The 25,976-nt window shown below is 41.8% G+C and overlaps 2 protein-coding genes across 2 annotated transcripts in view; both read right to left on the bottom strand.

The window, feature by feature from the left end:
• Nucleotides 1–5,602, bottom strand: part of LOC109473429 (zinc finger CCHC domain-containing protein 14-like) — a 10,893-nt gene extending 5,291 nt beyond the window's left edge. Inside the window, exons 1-5 of the mRNA XM_019773289.1 lie at nucleotides 5,468–5,602; nucleotides 4,620–4,723; nucleotides 1,773–1,923; nucleotides 1,108–1,243; nucleotides 2–877 (exon numbers count right to left, since the gene is read on the bottom strand). Coding sequence (XP_019628848.1) covers nucleotides 2–877; nucleotides 1,108–1,243; nucleotides 1,773–1,923; nucleotides 4,620–4,723; nucleotides 5,468–5,602 — 1,402 coding nt within the window. The remainder of the gene's footprint in view (nucleotide 1; nucleotides 878–1,107; nucleotides 1,244–1,772; nucleotides 1,924–4,619; nucleotides 4,724–5,467) is intronic.
• Nucleotides 5,603–6,272: 670 nt separating this feature from the next.
• LOC109473789 (zinc finger CCHC domain-containing protein 2-like) overlaps nucleotides 6,273–25,976 on the bottom strand; it is a 45,500-nt gene continuing 25,796 nt past the window's right edge. The window contains exons 5-10 of the mRNA XM_019773848.1: nucleotides 16,716–16,782; nucleotides 15,979–16,030; nucleotides 13,238–13,368; nucleotides 12,420–12,560; nucleotides 7,546–7,639; nucleotides 6,273–6,541 (exon numbers count right to left, since the gene is read on the bottom strand). Of these exons, the coding sequence (XP_019629407.1) occupies nucleotides 6,505–6,541; nucleotides 7,546–7,639; nucleotides 12,420–12,560; nucleotides 13,238–13,368; nucleotides 15,979–16,030; nucleotides 16,716–16,782 (522 nt within the window). The 3' untranslated portion in view covers nucleotides 6,273–6,504. The remainder of the gene's footprint in view (nucleotides 6,542–7,545; nucleotides 7,640–12,419; nucleotides 12,561–13,237; nucleotides 13,369–15,978; nucleotides 16,031–16,715; nucleotides 16,783–25,976) is intronic.

The following is a 25,976-nucleotide window of genomic DNA, read 5'->3' as shown; positions in this document are numbered from 1 at the left end:
GGGAGGGGGAGGGGGTGGAGGCGGGGGTTGGAGGGAGTGGTGGAAGTGCTTGGAGAAGGACTGCTTTCACTGGTCATGTTGACTGCATTTTGTAAGGTTGGGTTGGCATAAGTCACTGTAGTAGTGCCTTTGGCACTGCCCTCGGAGCTCTCCTCTGTCTTGCTACTGGCATCTTTGCTCTCTCCCTTAGAAGGGACAGTTTGAGCAACGGTCTGCGTGGGATTCGTCAAAGCCTTCGTGCTGCAGAAATGGGTTTCTGGATTCGGTGACGTTGTGGTGCTCACGAAGGTGACGGTGCCCTTCCCGATGGTCACGATCTCGTTAGCGCTGGGCGGAATGACGGCGCACTTTCCCTGCGGGGGGAACATGGTGAACCCCGTGGTGGCTACAGAGACCGTAGTGATGGTGCTGGGCAGCGTCAGCGTCGTGTGGGGGAAGTTTTCCGCCTGTGGCGACATGAGCTGAGGCTGGAAGGAGGAGACGTTGGGCCGCAGGCTGTTCCCCTGGGTCCTGTTCTCCACCTGTGTGGTGGCGATGACTGCCGTGGCGTTGACCGTGGGGATGATCCGTCCATCCAGCGGGCTCTGGAGGGGCGGCACGGGGCTCTGGTCGCTCCCATGTCCCATCTGGGGTACTGCGTTTGGGACGATGGGTATTGCATACGGACGGTTGGGAGGGAAGCCTTTGTCCATGCGGCCCATGTGGGGCTGCCGGTGTGTCCAGTGGCTGCGATGCTGCGTCTCCACATGGCAGAAGGGGGGAGGGGGCGGCGGCGGAGGAGGGGGTCTCTGTTGGGAGGGGTGGTGCAGGCTGGCTCTCCTGTTGTGGGGAGGGTTCCTCCAGGCGTTGGCTACCTGCCTCGGAGGGTACTCGTCTGCTGTGGGGACAACAAAACAATGTGAGTTCTGATTCAGAATCAGACGTTTTTGCCGACCCATCTCTCACCCAATGTACATGCTGGCCCTTAGGTTTGGGAGGTTTTACTGTGTTCTTGACTTTTAGTTTTTTTTTACTCAAACCTAAACATTTTTCATGTCTGGAACTGGTCCAGCAAACCGGTGCACAGCACTACTATAGAATTGGAAGTAAGAGGAGCAGAACCCCCACCTTTCTCCTCCTCGTCACTGCTTTCTGATGACTCCTTGTCCTCGTGCCTGGGGCTGGAGGGAGTGGGGGAGCTGCAGCACTCGGAGCTGGAGCTGTCCCCACTGTTGGACGGCAGGCTCTGCATGTGCAGCAGGTTCTGGGGAAACACATTGGTGGAAAAGGTAATTACCTTTGCCAAGAAGGTTATGTGTTCAGAAGTGTTTGTCCGTTTGCTTGTCTGTCTGTGAACAGCATAACTCAAGGGGCTTTGTATGCATTGTCATGAAACTTGGTAGGTGGGTAGGTCTTGATGAGACCTAGAAATGACAAAATATCTAGAAACAAAAAAAATGCTGTCAGCATATCTGCTCGTAACATACACATTGAAATCACCCTCTATGGAGGTCAACTGAACTGCAGTCGACTCACCCGGAAAGCCAGTTGTTAAATACGGCGCATTTATACACGAACTGCAAAACCTTCACAATTCAAATCATACAGTATTAAACCCTATACATTCCTATACCACACAGTACAATATTTATATCTGGCTGACGCTCACATCAGGATTTCTACCCAGTCTTCAAGAATATTTGCTGTACTATTTTCTATACCCACGTCATAGACCTCGGGGGTTGCACATTAGTACTTCTTCAATCACAACCTGCCTAGAGGTGCAGACTGACCTGATGCGGCATGGGCTGCACCGTGGGAGGGTAGTTGGGGGGCGGTGTCTGGATGGGGGACGGAGGAGGCATGACCGGCATGGGCCCGGTCACCACCGCGGTGGCCTGATGGATGGGGATGTCCACATGCAGTCCGTTCATGGGCCCTTTCCTGAAAACGGCAGTCACGTGTTAGCATAAAGGTTCACATGAATGTGCAACATCAACGCCTTTTGTTTTAGCACGTCGGCAGAACTTACTGCGCCTGTGTGAAACCCAGTTATCATTGCATCAGAATTTTGTCCGTTGTAGACGGTATCTTTTCCGATGCAATATTAGAAAACTGTAGACGGGATGACATCCTTAAACGCGCGAAGATGACCTTAAACGAGACGTTCTGCCGACGTGCTACACATGTATGCACATTACATTACAGGCTTTGCGCAGAACCACATTCTATGGTGGTTCAACAAACAAACAAGCATGTCTGTCCAAATGCCAAGCTCCCTGCAGTGGCTATGGACAGGCAAAATTCAGAGCTTGGGCATACATTTATTTGGCGAAGCCACCTGGGTTAGACAGCATGGACAACATTAGACAGCAATTTCGTTGATTTCTTTCTTGATCTGAAGGATCTCAACTGATTTTCAAGAGAGACTTTTAAGGTAAGGCAATGTGAAAGTTCACCTTCTCCCTGCTGCCCGACTTATCAAGCAATACAAAGAAAAGGGTGCCATGTCAGGCTACCTCAGCAACGATGATGTCCAGAGTTGGATGGACAAGTGTCCAAAATTAATGTTTTGGGGCCTACGTTCCTATTGCAGCAACAATCTGCAACACATACAACTATTCTTAAGCATGGACATCTACCAAAAATTGCTGTTACTTGGATCCATACTGGTTGTGCATGCATTTCAGATAGTGCTTGGCTTTTCCATGTCCTGACTGGCCTGGCTTTACCATACTAACCTATGGGTACAGGTGGTCTTGTTCTTGGGCCCCAAGACCGCTCTGTTCCACAAGAGGGGAGCACAAGAGGCAAGCAAGGGGGTACATGTCAGTCAGATGGCTGGCAGTGTATGGGACCTTCATAACAGACTGTCACACAGACACAGACACACACAATACATACACACATAATACACACACACACACACACACACACACACACACACACACACACATAATACACACACTCACATAATACACACACACACACATAATACACACACACACACACAAACATATAATACACACACACACATAATACACACACACACACACATAATACACACCAAATTTCAAGTGACCAGTTTTAGTACCAGATTCATGTAGCAGGATTACAATTATTAATCCCTGTGGAGTAAGACTATCAGTAATAAAACAGTCAGGGTTCAGTACAGTAAGAGATCACTTATACCCAAAGTTCCCCTCCATACTACTGCTATACATGCTTTCCCAAACGTACAACATTTGGTAAAGCATCTATAGCAGCGACACCTGTGCTGCAGTCAGGGCTTTAGCCAGCTCGAAATTTTTTACCGTCAACCCCAGGTCAACCCAATTCGCAAAAAAAAAAATACCGTCAACGCGAAAAAAAAAATTCCGTCAATGATTACTTTTAAAGAATGTCTTTCACGATCCGGTGATCGACATCACGCCCTCCCGCACACTTAATGCATTCGGTGTTCTAAATACCCGTCAAGATTGCAGAATTAAAAAAAACTACACAACCTGCAATTTTGCAGAATGAAAAAAAAACTACAGTTCTCACAAGGAGACAACGCGCAATGAACAATCCGCTATGCCCTTTGTTTTGATCCGCTCAAATCCCGCCGCGATTCAAGCCGCGGCCATGCAAATGAACCTACTCATGACGTCACAGCCTCCGATTTCCACCGAGCCGGGCCCGAGCGCTGACCGACAGCGGGCGATGTGGCTCAGATCTCCGACGATTTCCTTATTTAGAGCGTTCGGAAGACTTCGGGTAGCAAACAAAATGGCCGACATGTACATGATTTTACTTGTCAGCTTCGCTTCTCTACCGAAAATTATTATGAGGAAGTTACAACTCCTTTGCGGACTTTAGCGGCCATGAAGTTGACTTGGGGAAGCGCTGAGACGTGATTTCGCTACGGCATAGAGGATTTTGCCGCGGAGGGAGTTACGTGGCCGGCAAAAACTCGCGTGTCAGCGATCCTCCAGAAATCTTTATGCTGCCGCTCAAGTCTTCGCGCGAAGGAGGTCTGACGAAGTTTTAGATTAAATAAGGCCACATTGTGTGGATCAATCTCCGTTTTCTTGCGATAGTATGATTATTCAAGTACAGTATATTATTCAAAAACGTTTGATATTTCTTTGTTCGTTGTCACATGTTTATTTATCGTATTGTCATGTACAGTTAGCAGAGTGTGTCTGAGTCGAGCCATTGTTTTATTTTATTCTTATGTGGCCGTTAGCACATGTTGTTTTAACAGACAGCAACATTGAACAATAGAGCCAAGTCAACAGACGTCGGCACGGTCCTTGAAATCAGGTTTCCCGCCGCCGTGCGTTTGGAAAAGACGCCGCGCCGTGGCTCATTCAAATTCGCTAGATTTTTTCCATGTCTTTACCCACGATTTTTGACCGTCAATGTTGATGGTAAGGACTAAAATTTTTACCGTCAGACGGGACAAATTACCGTCAATTGACGGTAAAACGGGCGCTGGCTAAAGCCCTGGCTGCAGTGCAATGTGAACCAGTCGGAACTGCCCTGAGGAAGGTGACAGACGGTTACTGAAATGTTGGCTGTGAATTGGTTGTAAAAATAATCTCTTTACTCAGTGATGTAACAACCTGGTGAAACTATTCACAGATACTACTGACCTGTATGCAGGGTTCTGGACTGCATCCAGGTGGATTTTGAGTTTCCGTCGCGCCCCTTCTGTCAAGCCAAGGTTCGCAAGATCCTCGTCCGTCATACCCATGATCTGAGATTTTGTAAAAAAAAAGGGAACATCTTTCTGATTAAGTTTTTATGGTCATACAAAAACTGTCATGCCAAGATTTAAAGCTAACATTGGTAATATGGTACATAAATAAATGATGAGAATACATGTACCAGACTTCTCCAAAAAAATAATTAAGGAGTACCCTTGGACAGGTATAATCATAGTCATATTGAGATCACCCGAGCCAGTCAGTGTTACTAAATTTGCAAGATAAAAGTCCAGCCTCCATAGTTGTGGTACGATGGTACACAATAACTTGAAATGACTTGCAGCTAAATCGTACTTTACTTCAGTCGTCGAATTCTGCCACTGTACGATCTGTAATAATAAGTGTACCTAAACCCACATTTAGGTTCAGGTCCGGATTCAAGTCCAGAGGTTAAGGTTCAGTTCCAGACTCTTACATCTGGACCTAAACCCATGGCATATACAAAATTGCATGTTGGCAACCTTGCAATGTTGTCTGGGCAAAACTGTGGCCACATAACATGGAGGCCGACACTTGTTTTCTTCATTTTGCAGCATAGATTTTGCAATCTATGGAAGGTTTTAGGCGGTTTGGAAAGAAAAGGGGTATGTTTTTTTTATAAGAAGACTACAATTGGTTCTTGACTTTTAGTTTTTTTTAAATTAAACCTAAACATTTTTGCAAGTCCGGAACCGGTCCAGTGAACCGGTACACAGCACTACATGTATGTACATGTAGTAGTTGCTTGTACTGACCTGTTCCATGCGGAAGTCCTTGAGCTGGCCGTAGTACTTGTGTAGGCGGATCTCCTTCAGCAGAAGCTCCAGGTTCCTGGGAGAAGTCGGGGGTGGGGAGGGCAGGAACGTCTCGTGGGGGGAGGGGAGGGGCATGGGCAGGGCCGAGGTGCTAGGGGCGGGGGAGGAGGTTCTCAGGGATGCATAGGTGTGCCTTAAGAAGGAAAACAAAAGGGCACAACAGTGGTTAATATTCAAGACATCCTTGGGTGAGCTTAAGGCGATTTGTTTACACTTTTACATGTTGATATCAATTTCAAATGGAAGCGTAAGAAAAAGACAATATTAGTCTGCAAGAATGAGAAAAGCAAATGGTCTGCCCATGCTACAGCCAGGACAAAACAACATGACATGTGTAACAAGCACAAGGAAGGTCTGAGGCACTGTAAGTGAACTGTAGTAAGAATGGTAGAATGTACAATATCATGACTGTGTTACTGAAATGAAGATGTTAATTTTGGACGTGTATAACTGCAGCACATGGTAAGTCACAGCGGCTGATGCAGCAGAGATGTGTGTGTGCTTCTATGAAAATGGATAAAGGGGGTTAAGCAGATTATACAATCTTGTAACATGACCAAATATACTAGATGCTAGAATGGACATGTACATGTACAGTGTTGGTAGTTTGGCAATGGCGCATGCAGCAAAACATGCAGACAGTGTTGTACACAAGATAAGGCCATACAATTTTTTCTCTCTTTTTTAAGTAAACCATGAGCCATATTTTAAATTAGTAAACCTTGAAAAGGACCGTTCTTCAACAATTCTTCATTCAGCATTTGTTTTCATTTTCAAGTTTGAAAAACAGCGGAAACTTTAGGATTTTTATTATTCAATAGGTACATGTATGGCCTTTCCTGTGGTGAAAAAAAATATGAAGGTCAAAAAAGTAGCTGTTGAGAAACCAATATGAACTCAACATAGGATTTTGCTACCATTAGGAGTGTGCACTACATGGTGATATAGAAACTAACCAACTGAAATCTATCTAAAACTTACTTGTAAAACCTAGCTTGTCTGGGACACTGGTAGCTGCAAATTTCACACATCACAAAATATTCAAGTTTGACAAATGCAATAATTGTTTGGCTGACACATAATTTCATAAATCAAAATTTTTCATACAAGAAACTACAATGGATGGTGTACTTTTACAAGAAGTGTACTGACACAAGAAATGATGAAAGGAAGAGAAAAAAATCATTTTTGATATCGAGATGAAACATGCATCAACATGTTCTACAGAATGAAATATCACTGCCAATAAGTGGTCATAAACACACAGCTGAAGAGGAAAAGAAAATTTGTGTTAGCAGACAAGTGAAAATCATTTAGTTCTGAAATATTTTTCTCAACATTTTGCATAAAAGTTGCAGTCCTCAAGTTTGCATCAATGTTCAAATCCCAAATATGTATAAATTGGCCTTTCTGTGCTTTTTGAGACATGTGTCTTAAATTGAACCTAAAGTTGAATGAGAGAATTTTTGATGATATTGTCGAATTCATAATAAATTATAGATTATTTCAAATACACCTTTTTACAACCATGTAGGAAATCTCAGTCAATAAAATTAAAGATACCCAGTTAACACAACTGGTATTGGCGTCTATACATGTTGTCTTGGCCTGCTACAACTTTCATACATGTGTGTCACATACAACGTACATGTACACAATGCAAGAATGGTCAGAGTGGTAGACGCTTAGCATTGGAAAGCAAACTTTTGTTCCAACAGTACAAGAACAACATTTTGAAGTTTTCTGCAGCTGTCTCTTGTCTTCCTGTCGGAGTATTTGCTTTTCAGCCATTTTCCTAATGAGGGCTGGACAGACAGTTCAAGTTTTGGGAAAGTACAATTTCCTAAACAAAGTACAATTTTGCAGCTCTACTTTCAAATGACTTACCAACCCAAATGAACTTATTCACGAAATTTTTTCCACAGTTGGAATAAAGGACTACCTTCCTGTTAAGTCACTAAAAGGTACAGAATGCTGAGGTTTTGTGCTAGTGAGATGATGCTTGTGGTGTTACCTACCTGACATGTGTAGGCATGGTTGTCCCGTGGACCATGGGGATCTGCAAAGGCATCCCCGCCTTGTGGTCGTTCACTGGGGAGGGCATCTCAGGGGCTGGGAAGATGAGGGTACAGTCAGTCATCATCACAGAAGTGTAGGAACAGGCTCATAGAAGAACTTTATTGACACAACATAAGTACAGCGACTTTCGTAAAACTACATGTAGACATACCGACAAATACATAGGTACAACGAAATTAACCTACGTACAAAACAATAGATGAGTCAACTAATACTTGTTCTAAGGTCTAAACATTCTTTGATATATTTACCTATTTGTACACAGTAAGGGTTATTACCTTCTAGGATGAAATTATATTTATCTATAGCATGAAATGTAACAAATTCTCTTGAGCATGCGGAGAGAAGGTTGAACCACTTTGAGAGTTCATCGTTATAGAGTGGACAATCCAAAATAAAATGTTGTTCGTCTTCAATCTCATATGGCACTCTATTAGCTAAATGCCATGACCTTCTATTTAAAACCACTGTGTCCATAAGCAATGGTATATCTTCCCTTGCTCTTTTTGCTTTACTAAGTAGTAATACAGCCATGTTGACAGATACATGTAAGTCAACAAACTTTCATGTGTCACTGCGCTGTAACTTTGTAAGACTGTATTAATAGTGCAGTATGATACTATGCATCATAATCATCAACCTTTTACTGTTATTTATTATACACTCTCTGAATCAAGTTTGGACCAATACCTGACACATACCTTGTTTTATACTAAAACTTAGATGTACAATGGCAAGGTGGTACATGTATTCCAGCAATATGTGAAAGCTGTACTGGTTTTTAGTCTAACAGAATAATGTGGTAAGTCCTGTACATCTAACTTCTCAGGATGTTGTATACACATTCTGACCTGCATGTAAATTGTAAGTTTAGCCTTCTGTACCTAGTATCCAAACCTTGGATGGACACCTTCTAACTACAATGTAAATCCCATGTTTGAAAAGGTTCTGGTCAGTTGTTTTCCAAGAGCACACAGACAAGCCTAACACCCACCACCACCAGTCACCTACATTGTAAGACAGCCTGTGTGTTTACTGTCCAGTAATTTGTACCTAATCTTTTCATTAGACTACCATGAAGTCCTGGCTACCTTAAAACAACAAACACGGGATCTCCCCACAGATTCTCAGCCTGACAGGCTTTTCCTTCCTTGAGCCACTTGAGACTATCCTTGAAAGTAAGAGTAAACACTCCAAGGAAAGGTGTACATTAGGCTTGAGCCGTGAGGAGTTTAACTTCAACAGTGTACAAGATGAGATGTTCTTAAAATCACAACAGCTTACGGCTCATCCTTCTGTGAGCAGTTGAAAAGACTTCTTGAGAGTAGAAGTAAACACCTTGAGACACAATGTACACCAGACTTACGTAACAAGGGGTTCTCATGTCTGCAAACAGCATGAGATGGTTCCATGCCTATCTAAAGGCCGTTGGAGGTCGCTGTATAGGTTTAACACAGTTTTAGCTAAGCCATCACATTTGTACAAGGTTTTAAAGCTAGCTGGGGAATCTTCTAACCTCTTGAGTATACATTGTATATAGTTGGGTCTGAGAATGCATAATCTTCTTTATGCTATAGGAAGTCTTAAAGAGCCTTTGCTACTGCACTACTGACACATTTGATGCCAGACGCAGAAAATTATGCTACTCCTTTATTGATAGGCATAATACAACATCTTCTGAGGTCAGATTGTCAGTACAGAAATTCTTTTTTTAAAAATGTATATAAGATGCTGTATGTACATGTATAGTTTGTGTTTCTATGTTTGTACCATTGTTTTCTATGGGTGAAATACCTGAAATAAAGACATTCATTCACTGCCAGATTGGTTTGGCAGCATGTTCATGTACATGGTGAAGTTGTTTACGAGTCCATCCCTGTCAACACCGGAAATAGAGCTGTGTGTTCTGTCCCAGGCTCTAGGCCTGTTTTACAGTGTGTCAACTTTGATTCCCACATTAGTGTTCCCCTGCTATCGCTGGTGTGATCCTCGGGGCTAACTCCTGTTTTGAACACACCAAACCTGTCGTTATGCCGTAAATAACCTTGGACTTGAAACCCTGAGGGTCGACTAATAAACAAAAATGGACCGACATGACCCTTGATAGATACTTTAGTATACAATGTCCTGTTCCTACACCTGTTCACTTTTGTTTCTGTCATATTGCATCTCTCACAATGTTTTGCAAGTTACAACTGACTCAACAGGCTGTTTTTAGGTTTTGATAGATGTGTGTGTAAGGGAAGCGTTATCAAAGGTATAGCACAGACAGATTTCAGTCTGCGAGCCTACATGAACCAACAACAAGGAAAAAAAAACACAGGCTTGACGAAAGCGGCAATGTGACAAGGCGACATGGCAACTTTGACAAATCGCTACATTCCTGATTAGACTGAACTGTTGTGCCTTCTGCCAAAACAGCTTAACGTGTGAAATTCAATCTTCTGTAAGCATAACACATCAGAAACTGGAGAAGGACACAAACTACAGGGTGCGAGGGCAAATGTTATAGGAGGAAAATACTAGTAATGTACTTACAAAACATTTCCCAAAACTGCATTTACAAGAATTGAAAAGGTCAGATTTAATATTCACCATGCTGTTTTTAAGACACAAAAGTCCATGAGTACACAATGTGAAAATTTAGTTTTGAGTAATTGTGAGCTACATGTACAGTATGTTTGAATGGTGTTCAGTGTAACACCCTTCTTTTATTCCAGCACTATGTCTAGGGATGTCTAGACAGCTATTTGGGTGGGGGAACTCGGGGCGACAAGCCCAAATAACCTTTCAACAGCCTGGGTCAAAGCCGTGCCCGGCCCCAGCCACTGTCAAGGGCAGAGGCATTACAGCCTGCTATGTAAACATGACTGGACCAGATATCAGCCCTGTTTCTCATCCAATATGGCCTGACATGGATATTACTGAGGGGAGGCTGGGGAAGGGAGTTATGAAGACGTTGAATGTGAATGAATGGTGCATTAATATTAAAGATACAAGTTGTTGAAATGGACTCCTTATGCACAATAAATGTGCTTTATTTATATTAGGGCATTTTGGAGCTTGGTCAAGAATTTTTTTACGAATATGTATGTGACACTGTTATTTTTGTGATAGTTATAGATATTGAAATATTTAAAGGGGACTGGGCAAATTCAATTGTGTTCAATTTCTAAAGCTGCAAGCATTGTGCAAATGTGTATGTCTTCTGGCATCCTACATTTTGTACATTATGCTGTGAGAGAGTGTCATACAGATTCATAGTTTTGATGCACAGATCTTCATGGGTATTGTTTTTCAGTGGATCATGTACATCTGTTTAAAGTGCATGTACATCTGTTTAAACCCAGGTTAGCATGAACTGTTTGCCACCCCCCACCCACACCCCACCCAGTGCACCCCCATAATAGCCTCAGGAATGGAGGTAAACACGCCTGCCCTGGCCAGGGTCAGAGCTGTTATTGTTGATGCTGCTTGTAGGTCCAGACCACAGATAAGTGCAGACTGACAGGCCTGTTCCCATATACCTGTATACTCCTCTACTCTCCTATCAGGAACAGCTGGGTCCCAGAGACACAACCGCTCCTGGCCCAAACAAAAGAATGCACCATTTGTAAAGGGGTATGGAACATCGCTGCTGTTAATCAAACCTCTGACACACTTTTTTGGCCTGCCTTCAAAGCCGAGAGTCTCGCACACACAAGAGTTCGGTATAATATTTTATCAAGGGGTTGATAAAATTCTTCAGGACTCTCAATACTGGCCTACCAAGAAAGCAGGCATATCTGGGGCTTAAAACTGATGTTGTTTGGACAGAAGAATGTGGAACATTTGGGCCACTGGGGCAAATGCCAGAGACATACAGCCAATGGACCTGGCCTGTGAAGTTCCCTATATATAGGCTCGAACCAACCCACCATGCAAATAAACAATACAAGGTGGTATGACTTAAACACAAGAAACTGATCTACATAAACTTGTATACCATGAAAATCACCTCTCAATTGTTCTTTATTAATTTTTCCATAATTCAAGTGTGCTACAAATGGTTTACAGTAAAAGGGTTTTGGTATCTATGTAGGTAAAGAGTTTTAAAACTCATTCATATGTGCAATCTGAAAGTTGACTCATCTAGAAATCATCTACACATCTCATTTCTACACGTAGAAATCTACATTATGCTGAGAAACAAACCCACAAAGCAAATGACTTGTTGGTGGGGGTATAAGAGTCAACCCAGTGCTATGGTTTGAACTGGAAGTGAGCCAGTGATATACAAAGATCATGTAACACATGTGGTACCAGCAGACTGCAATGCCACAGTGCAGGTTCTACTGCTGACTACTGCTTCAACACCAAAGACACAGATACTGATTTTGTTGAGTTGACAGTAAGGCCACATTATGGATGAAATCAGCGCACGCATTGATTTTTGCCTGATTTTGGAAAAAAAACAAGAAATTTTGTTGCCCTCTGACAGTGGTAAACATGCCGAAAATGGGCAAAGATGTCTGTTGCCATGCTGGCAGATAAATATGAAGAGAGGGGACAAGAAAAGGCCCTGACTTAATATTTTGTTTTTTACTTTGATGCAGTGGTATGTGATAGTGGCTGTGTCTATGTGATGTACCCGCTGAATCAAAACCATTTGTACAATGATTGAGTCAAAATTTTAAAATGTAGGAACCTTGTTTTTTTCGGCCCACCTTGTTTTTTTCGCCCTATCGCATTAGATTTGAAGTCTGCGGAGGATGTCATCCATAAAAATGACTTGCTATGGCCTAAGGTGTTGTCTGCGTGCTGCGGTGCTTACCGGGGTGGGGGGAGCCTGCAGTGCTGCCTGCAGCATCGTGGCAGGTAGTGGGGATGGAGGTGGGACAGTGGTGCTGGTGTGAGCCGCCGCCCAGGCCGGGCTCACTGGCAGACCAAGGTCTTCTACACTCATCTACACCATCTACACAAACAGTACAATGTTCAACAAGGTGGTCTTGTTCAGTGATATGCAGTGTTCTAGCCAGGATTTTTTCATAGCATAGGGGTCAGGTACAGAGCAAATTTCATGGTGCAAATCGCAAATTGAGCCAAAATATTTTGAAACTCATGACCTCCTGAGACTATTTTTTGTTTAATAACAAGGAACAGATTTTGTGAAGTTAAGGTTTTCCTTTGCTATAGCTTCATTCTAAAGTTATATTTTCATTTTTTTGCAAGATTTATGAAGGTTCTCCATCCCAAAACACCCCTATGCTGGTTGAAAGACAGCATAGGGGTCAAAAGTATACATTTTTGTAGCATAGGGGGTCAAAATCATAGCATAGGAGGCCCCTGTGCTCAAAAGGCCTGGCTAGAACACTGATATGTGCAGTTCATGTGTAAAAGCTGTGAAGGCATTTAGGCTGAGCACTTACTCCATATTCAGTTATATTAAAAGCCTTCTTCAGAATGAATGACCCATCATATGTGGCTCAAATCACATGACTTAACAAGACTGAGGAGTACCTTTGGCCAACATGCTATGATGGCCCATTCTTGCTGAGCAAAGCCAAAAATTTTCTTCACTTGGATCAACACCTTAAACTCTACTCATGCTGCTAGTTAATACACTAGGTGAGTTTGCATACTGACCCTTACCTTGCACATTGTTAGGTGTCTGACCGGCTGGGGCCGGGCTGGATGGGTAGGGGTGGTGATACTGCTGGTGGCCGAAGAAGCTGGTCACGTGATCCGACTCCAGGATATGTCTGGGCAGCGACACCAGTTGTCTGCGATCAAACAGAGAATTGGCATTTGTGAAAAGTTAGATGATTAGTGCTGTGTACCTAAACCCACATTTAGGTTCAGGTCTGGATTCAAGTCCAGAGGTTTAGGCTCAGTTCCGGACTCGTAAGTCCGGACCTAAACCCATGGCATATACAAAATTGCATGTTGGCAACCTTGCAATGTTGTATGGGCAAAACTGTGGCCACATACATGTAACATCGAGGCCGACACTTGACGATGCCAGATGGCAATATTTTCTTCATTTTGCAGGACAGATTTTGTAATCTATGGAAGGTCTTAGGTGGTTTGGAAAGAAACAGGGTATGTGACATTTTTTTTTTTTGTAATAAGTGGAATCGGTTCTTGATTTTTAGGGTTTATTTTACTTGAATCTAAACATCTTAGCAAGTCCGGAACCGGTCCAGCGAACCGGTACACAGCACTAGATGAGTACAAAGATGAGAGTACACTATACTAAAAGGATTTCTCTACACAATTCACAAACCGCAGAAAACTGAACAGTACAATGTAAGTTTCTGAAACCACATCAAAAGAAAAAGAGGCCTCTCTATTGGTCTACATTTGTATGTTGCCACAGCTGCCAATGCCTAGTATTGGTACTAAATGCGTGCATAGGTCCAATTCACCACCTCATTATCACATTATCCCTTCCATATTGACTGTTCAGGACTTCTTTGGAAAACCACGGATCCGAGACTACTAAATGATTTAAATCAGCATCATGCCGCATTTACATTGTGATGTTGAAAATTGATCTCAGCAAGACTGCAAGCTACTTTCCCAGGCCTCGAAATTAACTTTTCTTCCTATTGTCCCAGCACTATCCCAAAAATAACTTTCAATTGTCCCAAAGTGAGGATGAACTGTCCCAACCTGTTTTTTGGCAAGTATTGTATGACTTCAACTTGAAGTCAATTTTGCTTATGTTCACATAATAATTGCAGGCACACTATAATTGCAGAGTAGACAGGAAATTCAGGGGGACTTTTCTGGATCCAAAAGCCGGGACGTGTGCCTGATAGACAAAAGAAGGGCTGACATTCTGATGATGACCATTTTTCTGTTGTCCCAAAAATGTCCCAAAGTGTCATGATAGTCCCAAAGTGTCTTTTTACTTACTAGTTGTCCCAGCCTAAATATTAGTGGTCAGTGGCCATTGGACCACCTTTAATTTCGAGCCCTGCTTTCCATTTTCAAACTCTCTCATTCAACAATGTGTCTGCTGGAATTCTAGCCATGTTTCTTTTCTGCCCAATTGGCTTGCAGACTCCGTGGGTAAGAGTAACTTGTGGGGCCGAAAGTCTTGGCGTCGATACCTCATCTTGGAGGAATGCTGGACTCAGACTTATTCTGAGCCTTTGCAACCAAACAGCAAACGCTGCGTCACTAGCAGACAGACATGGCCCTTCCTGTACCTTACAGTTAATACCAGGTTTAGGCCACACCAATTTAATTTGTTGTTTTTCAGATTCACCTTGTCCATTTTTTTTCTGATTTGCAAAAAAAAAAAAAAATTTTTTTTTGTTCTAAATTTTGGACCTGACAGTTGAAGAAAGTCCTTTTCTCCCTAGTTGTTAAGTTTTTCAATATAACAATGCAATTTTGTTTCGTTTAAAGTTCAAAATCTATTGTTTTAAATATAAACCAGCCTGGTATGTTCACTTCATGGCTAATATGGCTAACATTTCTGGCTATCATGGGGTGCCTGTTTTTTCTTTTATTTTGCCCTGTCGCTTCATATTTTTTCTGAAAAAATCCAAAAACAACAAATTAAATTGGTGTGGCCTTGAGATACCGTGGTACTAGGGATGAAAAAGGGATGGTTGTTGGTAAAGCCTTTGAAACATGCCTAACAGTCATCGTAAAAAAGCAGCTAACACAAACAAAGGTCACCTGAGGAAAGTGGTGTCATGGGAGTTGAAGTCAGATTGTTTAAGGCAAGAGCCTTCTATCAAAACTAGATACAAAAACTACAATACTTGCCATACGTGTCTATGTTCATTTTCTGCAGTTTAGGCCATGTTGATTTGATTTTATGGATGACATCCACGCGTGCATGACTTTTCGGTCATTTCCAAAAAAAAAAGTTTTCAAGCATACTGTAAATCGTACAAAACAGTTGCAAAATGAGCAAACATATACCGTAAGTTGCAAAACGAAATGTTGGAAAACAATACCAATGTCGTAGAATGCCAAAATCAAAGGAAAAGAACGAAAATGTAAAGAAATGAACTTGAAGAGTTACTGTAGATTATTTGCCATACCATACTCTGTATCAATTGTTCCACCTTCCACTAGATTTCATAATGAAAGCATTTTTTTTTTGCCAAACTTTTTTATTCGCACGCTCGCATCAGTTTTGGGATTCCCAGAGGATGTCATCCATAATATTTTAATCAAATCAACATGGCCTAAGTAAAGAACAACAGAAACCTTTACAATTTCATTACATTTTCTTGTCTATTATTAACACCACAAAGGGCCAAAACTGCTGCTTCATACTTCATACATTTACATGACACACATACATTTTACATGTACAGACTTGACAAAACAACAATTACACAAATAGAAAAACACCACACACAAACCTGACATAGTTTTCCATGTCAATATCTCGCTTGCCAGTCTCCCCAGCTTTACCTACAGATAGAACAACAGTAGCTGAAGTTTTACATGGTTATTTTTATGCATACATCAAAACAACACATTGACCTTAAGCCTACCAAAGGGGACTTACAACATAATACCCTTTCTTCACCCTTTCTTCTTACATACTCCCAACTCTCAGGAGAAAGTTCCATGCTGAAAACTTCTTCCCTAGAACTACATCACTTGGGAACAAGCTTCCCTGTGAATGCTTTCCAAATGGATACAAGTTACTACAACCTTAAACTTTTCAAGTCTAAGGTAAACAACATGTGTCTTTTCAGTCCCTTATTGTAACCCAATGCATGAGAGTGGTTTTAGCCTTTTTTTTTAGGTGAAAATTGTAGTTGATAAAAAAGTAATTTGAAAGCAAAGACTAGAAAAGTAACATCTGCAAAGCAAATGCATAATGTTTACCTTCGCATATGGTCTGCTCTGTTAATTCTTACTCAAACACATTCACATATTAGGTGACAGCAGTCTAAATCCCTTTGAAATGAAATTGCAACATTATGTAACCCAACACCAGTTACATGTACCATGGTGACAGACGTCAACAAATCAGGTCATTGATCAGGTCAGAGGTCAGTGTTTGGAATGGAAGAAGAAGAGGAAACTGAGCAAAAACAATATGTTTTCCTTCGGTAAACATACATGTAACTAAAAGAGAAGACCATACCTGGCAGGTGGGGGATGATCCCCTTGCTCCTGTTTGCACCAGTCTCATCAGGAAACAGATTCTGCAGCTGGAGGAGAGGGAAGAAGATGGAGCAGAGTTACGCAGGCACAGAAATGTCCAGTGAATAGTTTCATCAGGTCGAGGTACAAAATGTAAGTCACTGAATAAAAAGACTCTTTTTACACAGCCAGTGAACCAGTCAGAATTGCCCTGAGGAAGGTGACAGGTGGTCACTGAAACGTTGGATGAATAAAAGACTTGGTTGTGTAAAAAGAGTCTCTTTACTCAGGCACAGAAATGGAATCGTGTCCCTGGAAATAACTTCATCAGGTTGGTACTGTAAGTCAATATTATATACATTGTAGTTTTCTTGACCATATATTTTACTGTGTCGATGTTTGTGATCTTCATCAGTGCAAACTTTGTTTAAAGTATGATGTCATGAATGGTCATGCCAAATGATGCATCCCTGTACGTGACTTCCAATACCTCTTGCTGCTTTGTAATGAAGCAGAAAGAATGCAGTCCCAAACGTGACTGAGTCTATATATTTTGTACCTCCCTTGTCTCTCTTCATCACTTGTGTGGATTTTCTGGCCCATATTACTTGCTTTCCGCTGAGTTACAAAGCGGAATGAGGTATTCAAAGTCATGTTCAGGAAGGCATCATTTGGCACGAGTCGCATGACAAGTCATGACGTCACACTCTGAAGTTCAGTTTATCCTGGAGACGTTGTTGAGACATTGACACTATATCGAGAAACAAAGAAAACTGGAGAATGCAAAGCAAATGCATAATGTTTACCTAAAGACATGGTCTACTCTGTTAATTCTTACTCAAACACATTCAAATACATTGTAATACTAGTATATGGTGACAGGAGCAGAGCAGACTATGAAACTGCAACATTATGTAACCCAACACCAGTCACCATGGTGACAGACGTCAACAAATCATGACATTGGTCAGGTCATAGGTCACTGTTTGGAGAAGAAGAAGAGGAAGAAACAGAGCAAAAAGAATATGTTTTCCTTCGGTAAACATAATGGGGCAATGTAGCTTATAGAAACATATATCTCCTCTGTGATTAGAAAGACAGATGTTATGTGTATAGCCTTGAGAGAACAAAATCAGGAAGTCAAAAGAACCCTTGGCCTGAGCCTGAGAAGTATCCTATGTTATACACCTCACAGCAGGAGCTAACCCCTTCCCACCCTGCAACAGTCACTGCCCTTAGCCTCCATAGCATGCCAAAAACTGGGGGTTTGGGGGGTCTTCAGGGTCTTTGGGAGCTTTTATGTGCTATTTTCTGATTGCATATAGACAACATAGCCGGCCTGATTGAATTACCCCGTTTTCTGATCAGAAGACAGCCGAAAAGACCACCAAACCCCCAGTTCTATAAGCCTGCTACGGAGGCTACACTGCCCTCTGCTGACATCCCTCTACAGGGAGTGAGTAGCTGTGCAGTTTTGTGGGGGCTACCTGGGGACATGTACTATGCAGAATGCACCCAGGATTAACCTTCGCATAAATTCAGCAATCTTGGACCTGAACTCTTAAGCTTGCCTCCTTCCTTTACAGCAGGCTACACTTGGCAGTCTTACAGTTCAGTTCAGGGAGTCAAATCCCACACAGTTCAGGGATTCATCTCAATTACAGTTCAGAGATTCAACCCCCTTACACAGCTCAGAGATTCAACCCCCTTGTAGTTCAGAGATTCAACCCCCTTACACAGCTCAGAGATTCAACCCTTTTGTAGTTCAGAGATTCAACCCCCTTTCAGTTCAGAGATTCAACCCCCTTACAGTTCAGAGATCCAACCCCCCTTTTAGTTCAGAGATCCAACCCCCTTACAGTTCAGAGATTCAACCTCCTTATATGTTATAGTTCAGAGATCCAACCCCCTTACAGTTCAGAGATCCAACCCCCCTGTAGTTCAGAGATTCAACCCCCTTACAGTTCAGAGATCCAACCCCCCTGTAGTTCAGAGATTCAACCCCCTTACAGTTTAGTGGCTCAACCCCCCTACACTAGTTACAGTTCAGAGGTACAACCAGCTTTCAGTTTATGGATTCAACCCCCTTACAGTTCAGAGATTCAACCCCCTTACAGTTTAGATCTTCAACCCCCTTACAGTTCAGAGATTCGACCCCCTTACAGTTTAGATCTTCAACCCCCTTACAGTTCAGAGATGCCATTCCTTAGGAAAATACTGACTATTTCATGCATGTTTCTACAAATGCTGCTGGTAAGATACGTTAAAGGGAAAATCTATTATCTTGTTGACATCATGCAAAGAAGTTACAATGTTCCTGTCTGAACTGTAACCCTACAACTGCATCGGAATGGTGGCGGATGGAGACAAACAGGGACAAAGATGTCCAAGTACAGGTTTGAACCAGATGTGCTAGGTGAGGAGGAAAAACCTTTCAGGATCAAGTCTACTAAATCAATGGAAAACAGAAGATTGGGGGCATAATCTGAACCCCTCCCCTGGCCGAGGTAAGTCAAGTACACGCCAGTTAAACCCACATTGATTGGTTGGCAGGGGAAACTGAACCACCAGTGCTGTGTTGAAGGCCGATTAGGCTAGGGTTTCCCGGGATTTTCCTGCCAACAGTGACTGGCTGTGCAACTGGACGAAAAATTGGAAACAGCCTTTAATCAACCCTGTGCTGGCATCAGCACCGATATGGAAAAGCTATCTCCACACATTTAAGCCTACTGCTGAAAAGCCAAGCGTTCATTGGTATGACAAGAAGGACAGATGTGTACTATCAGGGCTAGAAATACTTTTTTGTATGCATACTTGCACAAGTGCAGGTGACATTCAATTTTCAAAATTAACTGGCACCACATTCTGTGTAATACTAATAGTACCTGTACCACATGGTACAAACCTTCCAACAAAGAGCAGTACTAGTAGTTTTATGTCAGAAATACCAATCAATGAAGACAACAGAAGAAACTTGTGAAGATTTTGTACTTTTCTTGTTGGCTGATCTCATGGAATGGAGTCTGGTTCATTGAAGAGGGCCTGCATGGGGGGGTCCCGACAACGTTCTACGCTAAATTTTGAGAGCTGTCTACGTATTACGCTGAATTCAAGAAGCCTGCCCATTGCATTTTCCGATAAATTCCGGGTAACTACAACGCATTACGTAGAATTAAAACTGCGAATTACGCTCTGTGCAAAATGCACCAATTACGCTCTAAGTTGAATTACAGCGGTCTGTCTACACTCTACGTAGAATTAAAATGGCCAATTACGATTTACAGAAAAGGGCATGAATGTGCCCAGTGCCTTCTTGCTGTCCTCCCAACAAAGTCCAGACCTTCCCACCCTACCCTTTGACCAAATCATTTTGTGCAAGTCAGAGGATCAATATCTCTTTACTTTATTGATTTTGCTGTACTTGGGCTGAAATTGAAAACAGGTCAAGAATAGCCCCAATCTTCAGTTTGGTTACTGGTGCTGCACTCAAGGCTGGAGCAGATTGAAGATTGTACAGGGTGATTGTACAGGGTGATGCATTTCACAACTATCAAACTCGCAAACGTTCCGATTTTCATATCCCCCTAGTAAAAACTTCTCTTGCCCAAATGTCGGTTAGATACAAAGGTGTCACCTTATGGAATAAACTAACTCCAGCCCTAAAGAATCCTACCTTGTCTCTTCTCTCACTTAAACAAGCTTTGAAAAACCATCTGATTAACGAACCTAGCCCCCTGTAGTAGTTTTATTTAGTGTTTTCTCCTATTATAACTCATACCAATTATTATCATTACCTTATTTTCATTGTTATTAACTTATACCATACATTATTTCATTATCCTTATTGTATTATTTCCATTTTCTATTGTATTATTTCCATTTATTAATTATATTTAATTTTGTATAGTTTAGAGGAGGAGGGCCTAGTATAAGCACGCCATGCTTCTCCCCTCCTCCTGCACCTGTTTTATCATTGTTTTTATATCATTATTGTCCGTCTTGTTAATGTGCAAACAATAAAATCAAAATCAAATCAAAATGCATAAAAAGGTTCTTTCTTTTTTCACATCTGATGTTTTGGGTGACTGTCTGTCACCTTCTTCAGGACAACAATACAAATCAGTCATTGTCACCGAATGTCGAAACACTCAGTCTGGTTGTTGAATAAAGAATCTTCTTATACAGTATCTTGCCACCCTGGTAAAATTTTCATTGACATATGGGGTGATATACAGTAAGTGGCTGATGCGATGTACATTTTTGGAAAAGAAAATATAATAATCGTAACACCTTCTTACACTTAACTGACAGATGCAATGTATGTATAACATTACCCTTTTTTTGCAAGATGTTAAATGGTGTTACACTTGCATAATGTTTTGCTACTTTTGCAATCTTGCCTCCCAGATTCAGTAACTTGCTATGTTCCACTGTGGTGAAATATACTCCCGTCGACTGTCAAATTTGCTGTGTTGAATCATCACATGAATATACAAGTCCATGTACACTGTGCAGTAGGTTATCTCATTACACGTTCTACAGATTAATGTGAAGGCTTGGGTGCAACAGAGGGGGCATGGTGTAAGTATGCCATCCATCACATGGCACAGCGAATAAATGTCGGAGCAAGTGTTGAATAGCAAGTCTCCTATCATGAGGCTAAATTTCCCATTCCGTTTTATAGTTTACAACCATCCCAAAGGCTGTCTCGTAAACAGTGTGCTGTACACTGTATTTAGCTGCGTGCATTCTGACCTATGACTTTTCATTCAAGGTCCAGAACAAATTGTTTCATCCCAGCAGGTTAACATGGACACCAGTGAGGATTTTCCACAGGTTAGTACTAGGACACAGCAATTCAATCAATTGGTTCTTGAAATCGTCCTCTCATATCCCCCCACCCAAATTAATGACAGTACATGTACTAGGATGAGGTGTTGTCTGCAAATGCAGTGCAATTTTCTTTTTTTTTCTGCCCTAAAGCCACACTGATTTAATTCTATGGATGACATCCACGTGCACATTCATTTTCGCCTGTTCTCAAAAAATAAAAAATAAAAAATCACCTCCTCCAAGGCTCTGGCCTGGATGCCATCCTTTGTAGTCAATGGTAGATAGACAGCCACAATAGGGAGCCCGTGGTAACTACAGAGGACAACACCCAGGCTGCCGAAACTCCACGAACCTCAAGAAATCAGTACAGTGCCGACTCATAGATGCCGCAATAGGCCAGCCTGTGCCAGCTTGTCGTAAAAGTCGCTATGTACTACCACAAATACACAATATCAGCCTTGTATTCCTTTCATTTAGCAGCATTTTTTTTTGGCGCGTAATTTTTTTTATTCGCCCGTGCGCACTAGTTTGGGGGTCTTCAGATGTCATCCATAAAATTAAGTCAGTGTGGCCTAAAGCTTAATACTTTTTTTAAGAACTGAAAAATTGAATTTGTATAGCCTTACTGCAGTAAAATAAGGACAGACTGGAAGATGTGAGGGAAAAAGAAATGAAGATGACAGGGTGTTAGGGATGGGGTTGGGTGTACTGTAATTTGTCTTTCCCCTGCTGCCTAACTCCATAACCAGGCTTGAAATACTTTTTAAAAGTTTCTTCTGGATACCTGCACTGGAAGATTTTAAAACAAACTGCCCCGCAGTTCCAGAACAAGCTGCTAGGTAACCCAAACTAATGCCACTTCTTCCCTAGCCCAAGAGCTATCTACCATCCAAAATTTGTGATCCTAGCATGTCTAGATCACGAGATATCAAAACTGGAAGTTCTGCTGGTGTACCTAGGAAAGCCGCCAGGGGGGCCCAAATCTAATCATTTCTAGGTCTCAAGAAGACCTACCCACCTACTAAGTTTCTTGACAATCCATCAAAAGCTTCTTGACTTACCATGCTAAACCCCATGAACACAGACAAACGCTACTGAAAACATAACCTAAAGCTTCTTGGCGAAGGTAATAACCTACACCAGACAAATTTTACATGTACTTGCACTGTCTGTACCAACTACTAAATGTAGATTTGATGGGGTACACACGGAACTAGAAAATGTGACAGTTAAGAAACCATTTTATTTTGTAGCTGTAACAAACAGTACAGGCTACAATAATCCACACTTATATTATATGTTATATACCAAATATATATATATATGGCATGGATTTGGTGCAGGTACAATGTAGACATCGGTACAAAAAAAAATTGAAGTGAGTTGCTTAGCAGTAACCTTACTCAGGGACTTCCTCAATGTAAAAGTATTTCCATTATCTCTGAGTCTTAAAAACATTTAGAATCCTTCGAAAGATGGCCTCTCCAAGGCCAAACCCGTCTAGAAATAGAAGACAACCAAAAAACGTCTTGTTGAACTCTTGTTACAACCCAGGCCCACTGTGAAGGTTAACAACTTTGATATTTACTGTGATCTTATAGTGTTTTGTCACAATGTATAATATTTGATCATCAGAAGTGCATCAATATTACTTTAATTTGATTGAATAGTAAGACTTAATTTTTTGTGTGCACTGGACTCGAAAATCTGTGTAAAGTCTTTCAAGTTAAGGTTGTTGATGTAAGCTCTTCCGTTTCTGACTTACAAAGCTGTTTGATCTTCTGTGCTGAAATTATGCCTTTCTTTGCACAGCTCAACAGCACTACAAAGAAGCTGGCATCTTTTACACTCGGACTTGAGCAGAAGCCAAACAGACAAGAGGCCAGGTTTCCAGTGACATTTCTTGGCACACAACAAGGAAATGTCAGCTGTAAGCACCTTCAGCAGGGCTCAATTACCGCTGCTGGTGACAAAATTAAGACCCACAAACCACCATACTGAATAAACAGAACCGTACATAAAGTTTAAACGTAAGTACAGAGGATTGGTTGGTTGCTACCTGGGTAGACACAAGGAAGCCAGCCATAAGTTCCAAAACACAGATTCGAGCTACTCTAACAGAACTTTGAACAACATTTCTACATATTTCAAAATTTTATATTTCTAAGAAATTTATTTTTACATCGAGTGCAGTTTTGACTGGAAATTTTGTGTGTTGAACATTGTGTAGACAATTGTGTAAGGCCAAAGCAAGTAATTCTTATGGATGACATCAGCACGGGCATTAATTTTCGCCTGATTTTGGTCAACATGCCGAAAATGGGCAAATATGTCTGTTGCCATGCCGGAGGGTGGATGACTGATAACTATGATGAAGAGAGGAGACAAGAAAAGGCTCTGATTTCATGTTTTGTTTCTTACTTTGATGCAGGGATATGTGATGCTGGCTATGTTTATGTGATGTTCCAACTGAATCAAAACCATTATTTGTAAAATGATTGAGTCAAAATTTTAGAATGAAGGAACATTGTTTTTTTGGGCCCGCCTTCTTTTTTTTCGCCCGCTCGCATTAGATTTGGAGTCTGCGGAGGATGTAAAATTTACTTGCTGTGGCCTAAATGATTACACATAAAGGAAGAACTTCCTGCAAAATGACCTTGACGAAACTTGAGTATAGTAAAAAGGATCAGTTTTTTTACCTTTTTCCTGGTGGGAAATTGAAAGCAAAAAGCTTTGAATTCAGTCCAACGTTTCAAATGAACTGATCTCAGTGTTAACCTGCTTGAGTATAGTAAAAAGGATCACTTTTTTACCTCTTTCCTGGTAGGAAATTGAAAGCAAAAGGCTTTGAATTTAGTCCAACACTTCAAATGAACTGATCCCAGTGTCAGGCTGATAATATTTAACTTTTGTCAGAGATCACAGAAATGGTGAGATCTTGCAGGAACAGATAGCCAGACATGTGGTTGTGCTAGGGGCAGGCAGATGTTTATTTTGAGGAGGTTTTGTGGTTCATTACGCAGGATCTGTGATGCTCCCCACCACGCAGAAATACTTAGGATAGCCAGAGGATAACCCCCAATGTGTTCAAAACATTGTTGGGGCTTCTCGTAATGAAATAGAGTGACACAAAGATCCAGCAATTCTATGGGGGCCTGCATGCCCTTTTTCGTAAGGTGTGATCAGGCCTTTTTTAGTCTTCATAATCCATAGGCAGTTTCCCCAATATAATAGTACATTAGCCGCAAAGCGTTAAGTCGTAATCAGCTCTGAGAGTTTAACTTAATTCGTAATCGGTGGCGAAAATTTTGCGTAATTCGTAATCACTATCCCCCCCATGCAGACCCTCTTCTATGAAGCATCCTCACAGTGCTTCTACGTACATACACTGCTATGGGACAGTATGTTGCTGGAACTATGAAACAACTTTGAACTGCAATATCCAACACATTCAACATATCAAAGACATTGCTGGAAAAAACTTTCAGGGTAAGACTAAGAGTACTTGTAAGAGTTTACTTTTTCTTTAGCTTTTCTTTCTTGCAATACATACATGTATTTTAATTTCTTCTTTCCTACCCTTTTTTTGCCTTCCTCCATATTTGCCTGCCATTTATGGGGTCCTGCATGCCCTTTACTGTAGAGTGTAATCGGCTATTTTAATTCTACGTAGAGCGTAGACGGACCGCTCTAATTCAACGTAGAGCTTAATTGGCGCATTTTGCATAGAGCGTATTCGCCATTTTAATTCTACGTATTGCGTAAAGCGTAATCGGAAGGTTTCCTGAATTCAGCGTAATATGTAGCCAGTTCTCAAAATTTAGCGTAGAGCGTTGTCGGGACCCCCCCATGTAAGCCCCCATTTATCCCATTTTTCCACATCTTTCTTCCATCCACCTAAATTGCCACAAGGCCTGTAAGATGGTGATCTAGACGAGAGAGACAACTCAGGAAGAGACTGTCTGACACCACACACCCTGGATCAACAACAAGTGTTTTTCATTTTGACCTCGCGGTAATCGACCTCACCACCAAGTGCACAGTGGACAATTAGCCACAGACACAACAAACAGGCCGTGTCACCTTCCCTGACCTTTGCCCTGTCAACTCCGTGTGGCATCAGGTGGCATAGTGGTAGAGCGTTCGACTATGAAGCGGGAAGACCTGGGTTCGATCCCAAGTCGTACCCGGGACATGCCTGAACATGCACACCACGTTGTGTCCTTGTGAAAGGCACTTAACACAACTTTCCTCACTCCACCCAGGTATGAATGGGTATCTAACTTCGGTTGGGGAAAGTCGTATTGAGGTCACCTTGTGGCACCGAATGGCAGCCGCACAGACCCTTGCGACAGTTCCACAAAAAATTGTGGAGCAAATATGTTGTGTATTATTTGATTGTTGTGATTTGTATTGATTATTATGTGAT

Source organism: Branchiostoma belcheri, unplaced genomic scaffold (genome assembly GCF_001625305.1).
Source record: "Branchiostoma belcheri isolate BF01 breed outbred unplaced genomic scaffold, Haploidv18h27 scaffold3, whole genome shotgun sequence".
NCBI lineage: Eukaryota > Metazoa > Chordata > Leptocardii > Amphioxiformes > Branchiostomatidae > Branchiostoma > Branchiostoma belcheri.
The sequence above is the reverse complement of the archived record's forward strand: the minus strand, read 5'-3'. Positions and strand labels throughout refer to the sequence as shown.